Genomic DNA, 13,964 nt, shown 5'->3' on the forward strand with positions numbered 1-13,964 from the left:
CAGTTCGCCACCCTTTCAACAAGAACAGAAAGTGGGCGGAACAGTGCATCTGAAACGTGTATAGCACTAAGACAAGCCTTATGGGTTGTTCATAGCATAATCCGCTATACACGAATGGGTAAAAATGACTGATGGTTTTTTTTTTTTAATTATTGTAGCAGTAAAAACTACTTCATACACGTATGTACACTGTTTATTATTTCAGATTACATTCCTATCCTCATTCAGGCCACTCTCTCGAAACTAGACTGCAATAACTGAAATGTCTTTCTTGAAAATAAATTCGCCAGAGCTTCTCTTACCACCTACTGCTGATGATGGAACTTACGGAACGAGTCACTGAACGAATCTGAATGAATCTTTTCGGTGAACGGAATCAAAAGATTCGAGTCACTGGGAGGAATCGAAATTACCACCGCTACTGGGAACACACACACACACACACACACACACAGTGTGGACCTGTAAGCTACACTATGAGTCCCAGCCACTAGATGACGGTAACGATGTTCAAGTCCAACCGGCCTGCGGCTAAACGAGGAAATTTAACATGTCCGCTTGCAAAATGCTACGGTCTGGTTTGGGGTTACTTCAATCATCATTCCAGTTCACTAAACAGGTAATGTCGTCTTCTGTGTGTTTTAGAGCTGTTGTGTATTCTTCAGCACACAACTGTATGTAGATTACTTTACACAAGAAAACCACTAGACCCACCTAGATAGCTCTGTAACGTGTGCTAACCTTGTCTAACTGCTAGTGCTTCCGACCGAATCCTAAATGGCTGTGTAGGGGACACAGTGCACTATATAGGGTGTAGAGGCCATTATTTCATTCTTTCTACAAAGTAGTAAGGAGCTATTTGGGATTCAGCCTTAGTCAATGTCAATAGGCATCTAAACAAACCTCGGGATAGTGTGTATAGCGTTTGTTATTAAGGGTAAGATTTGTAAGATTTATTTGAAGAAACATATCTTTCTATGATATGATACATATTTCTGTATCAAAGCAATATTTTCAAATATCATGATATAATATTTTTGTCCACCACTGGGATGAAGCCATATTTTATATTTTATTTTTAATTAGTGTTCTTATGTCGGGAGTAGTGAGACATTCAGGATTGAGCCTTGTTGTGTATAATTTTTATACATAAATGTGCTTGTATTATATATGCTCAGATTTCTGTCATTTATATTAGCTAGGTTGGACTCCCTTAATGTGACCGACATTTGGGATGCAAAAAGGCTCTTTCCTTTTTACACCTGTGTGATGAGGTTACACTAAATTGGGGTCTTTAACACCAGAAAGCTCACAAACACAAGGACACATTTCTTTTAGAAGTAATTATTACAAAGACTGAGGTTGTGAAGATAAGGAGCATTTAGGTTTGCAGACAGTGAGCTTACTTACTGACACATTTCCATGGATGCCACTCCATAGCAAGGGTGGCTTAAACATGTATTTGATCATACATTGCCTAGAACTACTTCCGTTCAGATAAATGTTAACTTTTCAGAAGCTCGTATCAGTGGTCTAACAACAAAGCTAAACTATGTTCATTAACTACTTTTTTCCTTGAATATGTGAACATACTTTTTGTCATCATTTGTGATCATGTCCTGCAATCATAACTGCTATTGGGTACCTTATATGTACCTGTATTTATAATCCTAATGATATTGTCATTTTATTTCAAGCAAAACAGTGCCAACAACAATCTCCACAAGTTTGGGTTACACAGCCATAAAATGCTTTTGTAGTTGATTCTGTTCTTGTGTGCTCTGGCCTCAATGGTCTTACTGTGTGCTGCTGGTTGTGTATGTATTTTCAGGCAGGCAGAAGTTCACTGGGAATCATGGAGCAGGTCCGGGGTTATTATGTCGACTGGAGAATGCTGCGAGATGTGAAAAGAAGACAGATGGCGTATGAGTATGCAGACACAAGACTGAGGATCAATGCCATCAGAAAGAACACACTCTTACCTAAAGAGTTACAGGTGCTTATTTTATTCAGTTGGTGCTTCTTCCACTTGCTAAATTCTGTCCCAGTGTGTAGGTGAAATGAGGTTAACACAACCCGTTTTATATTCTGACCTCACCAATAGCACATTGCTCTTAGAATGCATTTTCCAAAATCAGTTTTTTCACTCATGATTAGTATTATTGATTAGATAGTGTGTATGTAATGTCCCCTGATGTGTTGTTACAAAAACCATTTGCAAAAATTAAGATTGATAATATGAATCAGTTGTATGTTAATACTGCAGAATATTAACAGAGTACAAACTGTAAATGTTTTACAAGTCAATATAAAAGTTTATATTTATTTCATGAATTATTTTCAAAAGCAGTCTCTACTCACAGAAAGGAAAAGATTATACCAAACCAGAAACTGTGCCTATATATATATATATATATATATATATATATATATATATATATATATATATATATAAAATTTTTTTTTTTTTTAATTATTTTTGTAACCATATGCATGCGACTTTACTGTCATATCCTCTGGAAAATTAGAAAATATTAGCTCTTCTCCAGTTATTCTATTTGTACTTATGGAGTTTGAAATGGGCTGTTCCATACTTCTGTTATTCACATAACAGACACATACTAACTAGTTTAATTTTTTTTTTTTTTTTTATTAACCTTACTAGTGGCCCCTTTAGAAAATTTCATGACAAATGTAAAAAAAAAAAAACATGATCATAAACTCCTAAACTGTTTGTTTTGTGAGACTCCTATATATCTGTTATACGCCAGAAATTGACATAGACACCACTTTGTTCCTGCAGGAGGTAGCTGATAAAGAAATTGCTGCATTGCCCCGAGACAGCTGCCCAGTACGTATCCGCAATAGATGTGTGATTACATCACGACCCCGTGGAGTGAAACACAGGTGGCGTCTGAGCCGCATCATCTTCAGACAACTAGCGGACCACAACCAGATGTCAGGCATACAGAGAGCGATGTGGTGAAAACTTAACAATGGACAATTCAGTATTTACAGGTTGCAGCTTCAGTACGGAGAAGCCAGAGATCAACATGTTCAAAGTCCCAGCAGAAATGTATCATCCACATGTGCATATGAATTGCTGTTTTTGAAGATATTTTCCTGTAAAGTGTCTTCCTAGTAATATTTTGCTGCTTTGTGCATAATAAATCTTATTCACTATGATGCTATCAGGTGTCTGTCCTGACCATCATTGAGGTTTTACATTTATAAAGAGACTAAGAATAAAGACAATAACACAGACACTCTCCATATAGACATCCAAACAGGGGCAAGGTCACAGCAAGGTCCAATGTCGGAAATAGTTTTTCTTGAATAGGTTCCTTCCTGTTTATAGTATATTTATGGGTATTTCAGGCACGCAGATTCATAAGGACTAGACTTGTTGGCAGTCGTGGCATCCCTGTCGACGCCATTGGCATCAGGGTCTACTGGTGTATTATAAACTTTACAGATGAAAGAAATTTAAAATCTAGCTAAATACTGAACAGTAACAATTTGTGTCAAGATCATGATTTTTTTTCCTGCTCCTTGTTTGCTTCTTTGCTTAAGAAAGTAAATTTCTACTTTATGTTGTTTATGCAATATCAATACATAGTGTAGTTACTGCTAATAAAGTTATAGGCTCGTTAATATGCATTTCAAAACTAAATAGGTAATAAAAATTTTAAAGTAACTTTTAAAAATAACAGCTCTAGTGTTTCAGTAATGGGTTTAACTAAAATAACTCAGTTTAAATTTTCACTTTGCAGTGAAAATTATAAACAGGTGACGTAACACTTTAAACACATTTTAAATTTAGGGGAAAATGATAAATGAAGCTTATTAATCTTATGTAAATGTACCTATATATTTACATAAGATTAATAAATCTTAATGTTTTAATTTTATTTTCAGTTTAATTTATTAATTTTATATATTTTATTACGTGTTTATGCAGTAGTAACACGGTGCCTTTATTTTGGGTTCGTGTGTGTGTGCGCTCGCGCGGGTGTGTATGATTGATACAAACATGCTTGCTTATAAATATATCTTTCTAGTAATTATGTATATCAGTAGTGATGTGTGTTTCGTTCAGCTGCTGTTTTAATCAATGTATGGAATAAAAATATTGAAGCAACTTTTACTTTGCTATGGAACCTTTACTTTGCTATTCCTTTTCTTTCCGTTGTGAGGCATCTATCTCCAAATGCGCGTTCCCGCGACAGGGGGCGCATTTCGCGGCAGGGATGCTTTTTTCGGCACAACACCGGAAGTATAGCAGCAGTGCAGAATCTTTCTAGAAAAGCGGCTACACATGCGTATACTGTGGAGTCTGAGGTATATGAAACTGCTTGTTGTAGTGTGAATATTAACACCTTATTTGTGTTTATCCGATAAAATACATTGAAGGAAACACTTATTTTTAAAGCAGATACAGCCATGGACCTTAGCGAGCAGGTATGTTTATTATGTTTAGCCATGAACTGTTGAATTGACATTACAGTTGTATGTGACGGTTATAGTTGGTTGTCAGTGTTTTAATAAACCATTAGACATGTTAGTAAGAAGCCTGTGCTCTGTGTTGAACTGTTTTACTAGCTAATGTTATTGATTCAGTTTAGTTAGTTATTACTTGGTCATATTAATTTTAATGAGCAAAATAAAACTGGAAATTAGAATTAACCTACGTAAATTACGTAGATCCTTTACACAATTTAACTGATGTAAAGTTGGCTTTTGTTTTCCATAATCTGCTGAGGAGTTTCTCTAGTCTAATTTATCAACATAAGATAAGTGTCCAAAATGAGAGTCTACATTTAAGTCACATCTTGATTGCTTCATTTCAAACCCATTGTGGTGGTGTACAGGGGCAAAATTACGAAAATTGTGTCACTGTCCAAATACTTCTGGACCTGACTGTATGTAACTAAAATATTAATTATAATTTACCCAACAACATTTGTAAATGTTTGTCACACTTGGAGATTTCTGTGTAAAACATGTATAATCCAACATTCTGTAGGACAGACAATAAACAAATTTGCGAAATTGAGACTCATAGGAGGACGTTCTTTACAACTCTGGATTTTATGCCTAACAGTTGACACAGAAGTACTTTATTAATTGCTGTTCAGATCACAGGACTTGAGAGTGACTTGAAAGAAGTGATGCAGCTCCTGGAGATGTGTGAAAGGAAGCGTGTGCAGGATATCCTCTCACAGGAGCAGAAAAGGATCGAGAAAGAACTGGCTCAGAAACAGCAACAGAGGGAACAGCAAACAAAAAGAGACTATGGAGACAAAGCAGACACAACAGTCAAGGGATACACAGTCAAAATAAACAATTATGGTGTATATACTTTAATTGTGCTGTTGATTGGCCTCCTATGCATAGTAATCCCCCCACTGCACCAGTCTGAATGCCTCTGTTACTCACAATGTTTTTTTCTATTATAGGTTGGGACCAATCAGAAAAATTTGTAAAAGTCTACATCACATTAAAAGGAGTGCATAAAATCCCTGCTGACAATGTTCAAGTCAGCTTTGCGGACAGGTATGTTACATGTTCAAACTGCTGAGGAACACGAGTAGTTGACTAATGAAGTGCTTGTTGTGAACTACCTAATGTATTAGTTCCAACATTTCTCAGTATCTTCAGATAGATTTTCCTTTACCTAACACAAATTAAAAAGATTTTCTGTTACAATGTAAATACATGGTGTGGTGCTTTAGCTTGTCTCCTGATGAACATGAGAGATAGAGTTCATCAGCTGGCAAAAGTATTCAATTCAATTTTATTTATATAGAGCTTATAACAATGGACATTATCACAAAACAGATTTACAGAAAATCAGATAATAGCAGCCAGTAATCTTAGTAAAAACAGAAGGGATGCAATCCCTTCTCAGATTATGTTAAAATACAATGAAAATGCAACTTCGCACTACAAAAGACTAATGCTTGGTAAGGTGATGTTTATGCCTGCTCGCTCCATGCAAAAATACACAGAACAATATGTGTGGAACAACAAATACAAAGGACAATAAATACACAGAACCCACGTTTCACATGTTTGCAGCCCATGTACTGTGTGTTCACTGTTCTGTGTATTTATTGGTTTTTTTTTGTCCTGCACTCATCTCAAACTGTTGTGTATCTGTACATTATGTAGTTTCACATACTGCTATTTGTTGCACAATGTATGTAGAGGAATGACAATAAAAACCCGCGTACCTTGAGTACATTCGATTTTTTTCCACTGCAGCCTTATGATATCAAGAAAGAGACAGCAGTTCTCATCAGCTCATGTAGAATATCTGCATTCAGATGTTTGAAATCTACTGTTAGTCCACCCTCAAACACATTATACACTCACCGAACACTTTATTAGAAACACTAACACTATTACTGGGTAGGGCCTCCGTTTGCTCTCAAAACAGCCTCAGTTCTTCGTGGCATGGATTCCACAAGATGTTGAAAACATTCTTTTGAGATTCTAGTCCAAGTTGACATGATTCATGCAATTCCTGCAGATTTTTCAGGTGAACTTTCAAGCTCCGAATCTCCCGTTCTACCACATCCCAAAGGTGTCCAGTTTTGATGAGCCTGTGCCCACTGCAGCCTCAGCTTTCTGTTCTTGGCTGACAGAAGTGGAACCTGACATGGTCTTCTGCTGTTGTAGCCCATCTGCCTCGTGGTTCGATGTGTTGTGCATTCTGAAATCCTTTTGTGCTCACCACAATTGTACAGAGTGGTTATCTGAGGTACTGTAGCCTTCCTGTCAACTCGACCAGTCTGGTCATTCTCCGTTGACCTTTCTCATCAACAAGGTGTTTCCGTCTGGAGAACTGCCACTCACTGGATGTATTTTCTTTATTGCACCGTTCTGAGTAAACTCTAGAAACTGTTGTGTGTGAAAATTCCAGGAGATCAGCAGTTATGGAAATACTCAAACCAGCCTGTCTGGGACCAGCAATGAAGCCACAGTCACTGAGATCACATTTTTTTCCCCATTCTGATGGTTGATGTGAACATTATCCGAAGCTGCTGGCCTGTATCTGCATGAGTTTATGCATTGCACTGCTGCCACACGATTGGTTGATTAGATAATTGCATGAATCAGTAGGTACAGCTGTTCATAATAAAGAGCTCAGTGAGTGTATATGTTTTTATTTAAATGTTTCGATGTGTTTAGTAATTTTGGTGCTAAGTTGTTGGTTGATGCTGTATTTTTCGCTCCTGCTGGGAGAAGTTAGTGGTTGTCAATGACATTTAATAGGAGAAAAATTCTGTTAGCTCACTCTTGCTCACTTTCTTTTTTTTTTTTTTAATTGAGATTCAATGTCATATTAATGAGAAGTCCAATGTAGAAATCATGGTGACAGCAAATGTTGGACTCAAAGTTCCAGAATGCAGTGGAGCTATACAACACAGTTGGGCTGAGTTACAGCAGAGACTCTACTCGGCTAGTTAGCGATCTGAGGGATGTTGATAGCGGTATTAGCATGAAAGCTGAGGTTTTGGAAGCTGATCTGTTTAAGAAAAGTATATAGATAAGATGCTGGGAGAGCTGGCCTGACTAGAGGACTAAACCACTGCTGCATCACTCTCTATAGCTAGAAATGAATTCCCATAGGTCCTACTATTACTGGGTAGTCAAAAAGCATTGTGGGTAATGTAGGAAACCATTAACCAAAGTGTAAATATATCAACATGTCGATGAAAGAAGTTCAAACAATAAAAGTAAACTCAGAATTCCATTGGATGCTACTAGAGATCACATGTTAATAATAAATATGCAGAGTTGTTCAGGGTGGATCTTTACTTTAAGCCTTGAACTTTTTAGCCAAATGACTTCAGTGTTGCTTGATGTAGGAAAAGGATTTGATTAAATAAATGCCATTTGTAGCATACTTCATTTTTACTATTTCCACATTTTAAAAATTGTCATTCTTCCAATGAAATATAAAAAAAATGACCAGATTATGTGTTCAGAAAGTGATATTACCTGTAAGCCCTAAACAAGCATGATTTTTCTGTGACCGTATTCTCTAATACGCTCTTCACTTTATTAGGAACACCTGTACATCTGCATATTCATGCAGTTATCTAATCAGCCAATTATGTGGCAGCCGTGCAATGCATAAAATCATGCAGATACAGGTCAAGAGCATCAGGTAATGTTCACAAGAAACATCAGAAGGAAGAAAAAGTGTGATCTTTGTCACTTTCATCATGGCATGGATGTTGGTACCAGATGGGCTGGTTTGAGTATTTCATAAACTGCTGATCTCCTGGGATTTTCACACACAAAAGTGTCTAGAGTTTGTACAGAATGGTAGGAAAAACAAAACACATGGCGTGAGCGACAGTTTGAGTAGAAACACCTTGTTGATAAGAGAGGGCAGAGGAAAATGGCCAGATTGGTCGAGCTGCCAGGAAGGTAACTCATATAATCACTCTTTACAACCGTGCTGAGCAGAAAAGCATCTCAGCATGCACAAAACATCAAACGTTGAGGTGGATGGGCTACAGCAGCAGAAGACCACATCAGGTTCCACTCCTATCAGCCAAGAACAAGAATCTGAGGCTATCTGGGCACAAACTCACCCAAACTGGACAGTTGAAGATTAGAAAAAAAAAAATCACCTGGTCTTTTTCCAGTCTTCAACTGTCCAGTTTGGGTGAGTCTGTGCCTATGATCACAGGACATTAACAGTTTCTGAAATACTCAAACCAGCCCATCTGGCACCAACAACCACGCCACAGTTAAAGTCACAGAGATAACACTTTTTCTTCATTCTGATGTTTGATGTGAACATTAACTGAAGCTCTTGACCTGTATCTGCATGATTTTATGCTTAGCGCTGCCACATGATTGGCAGATTAGATAACTGCATAAATGAGCAGGTGTACAGGTGTTCCTATTAAAGTAGAAGATGAGTGTATGTAGTGCTATATGTGCCTACAGTACTGTTACATTTTAAATTATGTAGTGAACATAGTGAATATGAAGCTGTTTGGGATTTAGCCTAATACTGGAGCCAAACAGAGAAAACCATATTAGAATTTTGACTAGAATTAGAAAGTGTTTTATTTATTTATTTGGATGCTTAATATTTGCCACTTAGCAAGGAACAGCTACAGTTTCTTCTGTTAAAATAGTGCTTTTATACACAAAATGATTTCAAGATTTTTTCATTTAAACATCAAATAACAACTTATGCATTATTTTCTTTTAGTACTCAAGGAAAAAAATTTGGGTTGAAAATGCCCCTCAGTAATTTAAACAAAAATGACACATTTTGTGATCTTTAATGATTTTTAGCTGAATGTGATGTCATCCACCACAATGGATTTGAAATAAAACAATCAAGATGTGATCGAAGTGTAGACTTTCAGCTTTATTTTAAGAGGTTCCACAAAAATATGGCATTTACCGTTTAGGAATTACAGCCATTTTCAGCAAAGTACCTCCATTTTCAGGAGCTCAAAGGTATTTAGACAAAGTGACATAATTGTAAATACAGTATAACCATAATTTTAATACTTGGATGAAAATCCTTTGCCGTCAATGACTGCCTGAAGGCTGGAGCCCATGTTCTCAAAACTCAAATTCTTAGTTTCCTCCCTGGAGATGCTTTGCCAGGCCTTCACTGCAGCCACCTTCAGTTGCTGCTTGTTTGTGGGTCTTTCTGCCTTCAGTCTTGTCTTCAGTAACTGAAAAGCATGCTCTATTGTGTTGAGATCAGGCGACTGACTTGGCCATTGAAGAATATTCCATTTCTTTGCCTTCAAAAAGTCTTGAGCTGCTTTCGCAGTATGTTTAGGATCATTATCCACCTGCACTGTGAAGCGGTGTCCTATCGGTTTTGTAGCATTTGGCTGAATGTGAGCAGAGAGTATAGCTCTATACACCTCAGAATTCATCGTGCTACTTCTCTCAGCAGTCACATCATCGATATACACCAGTGAGCCCGTTACATTGGCAGCCATACATGCCCATGCCATAACACTGCCTCCACCATGTTTGACACATGATGTAGTATACTCTGGCTCATGAGCTGTTCCTTTTTTTTGCCATACTTTTCTCTTCCCATCATTCTGGTACAAGTTAATCTTGGTTTCATCAGTCCAAAGAATCTTATTCCAGAACATGGGAGGCTTTTTTTAGATGTTTTCTGGCAAAGTCTAATCTGGCTTTCCTGTTCTTGAATGTTACCAGTGGTTTGCACCTTGTTGTAAACCCTCTGTATTTGCATTAATGAAGGTGTCTCTTGAGTGTAGATTTTGACAATGATACGCCTACCTTCTCCACAGTATTCTTGACTTCTGTTGATGTTGTGTAGGGGTTTTTCTTTACCAAGGAAAGGATTCTGTGATCATCTACTTTAGTTGTCTTCCGTGGTCTTCCAGGCCTTTCGATGTTGTTGAGCTCACCAGTGCTTTCTTTCTTTTTAAGAATGTACCCAACTGTTGATTTGGCCACACCTAAGGTTTTTGCTATCTTTCTATAGATTTATGTTGTTTGTCCAGCCTAACGATGGCCTCCTTCACTTGCATTGAGATCTCCTTGGGCTTCATATTGGTAGCTCCAGTCAAACAGCTGCCAAATGCCAACTCAATACCTGATATCAACTCCGGACCTTTTATCTGCTTCATTGTAACGAGGGAATGGACCGCACCTGGTCAGTTAAGTTCTTGTCAGTCAGTTGTCCAAATACCTTTGAGCCCCTGAAAATGGAGGTACTTTGCTGAAAATGGCTATAATTCCTAAATGGTAAAATAAAAATAAAGCTGAAAGTCTACACTTCGATCACATCTTGATTGTTTTATTCCAAATCCACTGTGGTGGTGTATAAAGGCAAAATCAGAAAAACTCCATCACTGTCCAAATACTTCCGGATCTGACTGTATATATTAAGTTCAAATATTCTATCATTTTCAGTTCTTATTTAGATTTATATTGTATTATTATAATAATTATATTAAAATATATATTATATTTTTTCATATTTTATATGTATTTTACTTATCGTATGTTTTTTGAGTGTTTTATTTGTCCACATACCAGGTTTTATTTGTCAGCATAGTGAGCTCAATGAATGAGTGATGAAATATTGGAGCAATTTCTGTCTTTTACAGGTCTTTCAGTGTGCTTGTTAAAGATTTGGAGGGAAAAAACTATCAAATGACAGTCAACAACCTCTTGTGCCCCATTGTAGTTGAGGAGAGCAGTAGAAAGGTGTGTCAATCTGTCCAATACTGAGTGCACTGAAAGTTGTCAACAGACTGCATCACATCTTTGGCCTTTTATGGTGTTATCTCTTAAAAACAGGTGAAAACAGACATGGTACTCGTCATGTGCAAAAAGAAGACAACAAAGAAATGGGAGTGTTTTACGCAGGTGGAGAAACAGTCTAAGGAGAAAGAGTGAGTATACATTATACAAGAATACTATAGTACAGTACTTGACTCTACACACATTATACTATCATCATGGACAGTTGAAATATGGGCTCTGTCCCTGCATTCCATTCAGGAGATGTCTCCTTAGATAGATAGGCAGTGCCTGCACTCCCAACACATAATGATAGTACCATTTCAAAAAGGAATATATATAGCATAAGGGCCGCATAAGGTCTGCTAATGAGCTGTGACTAACGGTTTCAGGGATAAATCCCGAACTTATCAGTCTTATGTTTATTTGTATATTGAATATAATATAGTAAACACTAATGACTTACTGATTGATCTTGTGAAATTTACTTTCAGTACAAGTGGATATTACCTCAAGGGAGTAAGGAATGATGTCTTGATAAAGCATATTATTTAATACTGGATTAGATCAGTGCAAAAAAGAAACCTGACTGAGTACAAACTGAGTTTCATAGGAAAAGAAATTTTCCTTTATTTCTTTATTAAAGAAATATTCCTCTATTAACCTCTTTTAACTAATAATACTTAATGGATAGAGGTGTTAAAGTATAAAAAGCTGAAATAGGACTTTCAAATAGTCTTACAGTCAGCTCAGAATTGTTGGCACCCTTGTTGATGTATAAAAAGTTCATGTAAAATGCCTGTGGTTAGTTAATTTTAATCTCACACTGAAAATATGAGAACTCTAAACTTTAGTAGAATTTTATACTAATACAATAAAAAAAACTATACAAAATGCATGGTTCCATTTATATTTTACTTTAAAGTTCACCTCAGTGTGTAGGAACTCTTAAATGGTCATATTTGACTTCCTGTTTTAGTTGGGTATAAATATGAGGTGACTCATAGGCCAAATTCCCTCATTCATTCATCAGTATGGACAGGATTAAAGCATATACAGTACAAATGAAATGAGAATGTGTATTGTCTTCCACATGGTGAGGAAGACTGTTAAAGAGGCAAAAATTTCTCTAGGGATCATGTTCTCCAAATTTCCATGCCATCTCAATGCCAACAATTTTGAAAATAATTTGGAAGGCATGCCAGAAGAAAGCGTTTTATTTCATCTAACCACAATCATGAGTGCCTTGAGCTCACCAGAAGCTCCTGGAACTTTGACAAGAACCAGTTTCTATGGTCAGATAAGCACAAATACACCTTTTGGGAACAAACACTCAAGATAGTTTTGGCATAAAAAGTCGGTTATATAGAAGAGAACCTCTAAAGGTCCTGGGGAACTTCATGGATTCCATGAAGCACCAGGAGATTTTAAATGAAAATGAATCTGCTTTTGTCAAGAAGCTACAACTGTTGTGGTTGGATCAACTGTTGTGGTTGGAGCATGGCAAAGATCGAAAGCATACATCCAAATCACAAAATAGTTCTATAAAAATTATAATTTATTTATTATTTACTTATTACTTATTAGTATTTATTATTTATTTATTAGCTTACTTATTAGCCCATTACTTATGGGCTGTTATCAATATTTTAATATTTTCTATTAAAATATTGATAACAGCCCATGTAACCTGATGATCGTGCTAACTTGTCATGCATTCTCCTCAGCAAACCCAGCTATGATGAGAATGCAGATCCTGGAGAGGGGCTGATGAATATGCTGAAGAAGATCTACTCAGAGGGTGATGACGAAATGAAGCGCACTATCAACAAGGCATGGGCAGAGTCACAGGAGAAGAAAGCCAGAGGAGATGAATTTGACTTCTGAGTCTGTCTCCTGGCTACGACTGAACTACAGTTTCTCACCTACATGCCATTCCTGTATAATTGCCTTTTATTTAACACTTTCTTTTTTGACAGTCACTATGGCTGAAAATTCTTATTAGGACACAAGTCTATAAATTTGTTTGACTTTTCTGCAGTTGTTATTTCCCCAAGAGTGTCAGAAAAACTGTTTAAAAACACCTGTTCCTAAAACCTAAAATGCTACACACTTGATTTGGTTTTCAAGACTGCATACTGATAATGGAAAATAAATTGTCGATAAAGAAAATTCTATTTTCTTCATTTTGCATAACCTGTTCTGGGGCTGTGTTCCCACCACTTTTTGAAAGTATGGTACATTAAAAATATCATATGTAACAGGTTGTTTGTTTGCTTCTCAGGGTAAGTGTCAGGCCAGTTTACTCAGCCTGTGGGATCTCGCTCTTGTTTTTTTTTTTGTTTGTTTGTTTTTGTTTTTTTTTTTATTCCAAGTGCCCAGTGAAGACAATGTGTAGGTAATGTAAACCATGTCAACTAATTTTTAAAGACTTACAATGCATCCATCTTTCCATGTTTACCTTATGTACTCATAAATATTTGTGGATATAAAAACAATTGTATGTTCTCCACAGACTGCTGAAAATGATTTCAGTGTAGGCCTAGTGTTTTATTACTGTAAAAAAAAAAAAAACTTTTTACCTAAAAATATAGTGCAAGCCACTATATTTTTCCAAGCCACTTTTTAAGCATATTCCACATGGACGTTTAAGCAATATTAGCTTAAAAAAAACTTAGTTT

At 36.6% G+C, this 13,964-nt stretch overlaps 2 protein-coding genes across 2 annotated transcripts; both read left to right on the top strand.

Annotated features, from left to right (window-relative positions):
* The first annotated feature begins 300 nt into the window (after positions 1-300).
* On the top strand, positions 301-11,250 carry mrps14 (mitochondrial ribosomal protein S14). Its single transcript, XM_026936184.3, has 5 exons — positions 301-619; positions 1,832-1,996; positions 2,804-4,461; positions 5,460-5,556; positions 11,148-11,250. Exons 1-3 carry the CDS (start codon positions 551-553, stop codon positions 2,984-2,986), a joined length of 417 nt encoding a protein of 138 aa, XP_026791985.1. The 5' UTR covers positions 301-550; the 3' UTR covers positions 2,987-4,461; positions 5,460-5,556; positions 11,148-11,250.
* On the top strand, positions 4,303-13,455 carry cacybp (calcyclin binding protein). The gene is made up of 6 exons (XM_026935821.3): positions 4,303-4,461; positions 5,139-5,352; positions 5,460-5,556; positions 11,148-11,247; positions 11,341-11,435; positions 13,011-13,455. The coding sequence occupies exons 1-6, from the start codon at positions 4,444-4,446 to the stop codon at positions 13,168-13,170; spliced, it is 684 nt and encodes a 227-aa protein (XP_026791622.1). The 5' UTR covers positions 4,303-4,443; the 3' UTR covers positions 13,171-13,455.
* Positions 13,456-13,964: the final 509 nt, after the last annotated feature.

The sequence above is a fragment of the Pangasianodon hypophthalmus genome, chromosome 4, assembly GCF_027358585.1.
Source record: "Pangasianodon hypophthalmus isolate fPanHyp1 chromosome 4, fPanHyp1.pri, whole genome shotgun sequence".
In the NCBI taxonomy this organism is placed as follows: Eukaryota; Metazoa; Chordata; class Actinopteri; order Siluriformes; family Pangasiidae; genus Pangasianodon; species Pangasianodon hypophthalmus.

Bases quoted from the DNA above. Each gene is read 5' to 3' on its own strand.
- cacybp (XM_026935821.3), top strand. The intron at 5,353-5,459 runs GTGTATATACTT...TTTCTATTATAG, and splicing joins AGTCAAAATAAACAATTATG to GTTGGGACCAATCAGAAAAA. The intron at 11,248-11,340 runs GTGTGTCAATCT...TCTTAAAAACAG, and splicing joins TTGAGGAGAGCAGTAGAAAG to GTGAAAACAGACATGGTACT.
- mrps14 (XM_026936184.3), top strand. From the start codon at position 551: ATGTCCGCTTGCAAAATGCTACGGTCTGGTTTGGGGTTACTTCAATCA. The intron at 620-1,831 runs GTAATGTCGTCT...ATGTATTTTCAG, and splicing joins CATTCCAGTTCACTAAACAG to GCAGGCAGAAGTTCACTGGG. The intron at 1,997-2,803 runs GTGCTTATTTTA...TTGTTCCTGCAG, and splicing joins TCTTACCTAAAGAGTTACAG to GAGGTAGCTGATAAAGAAAT.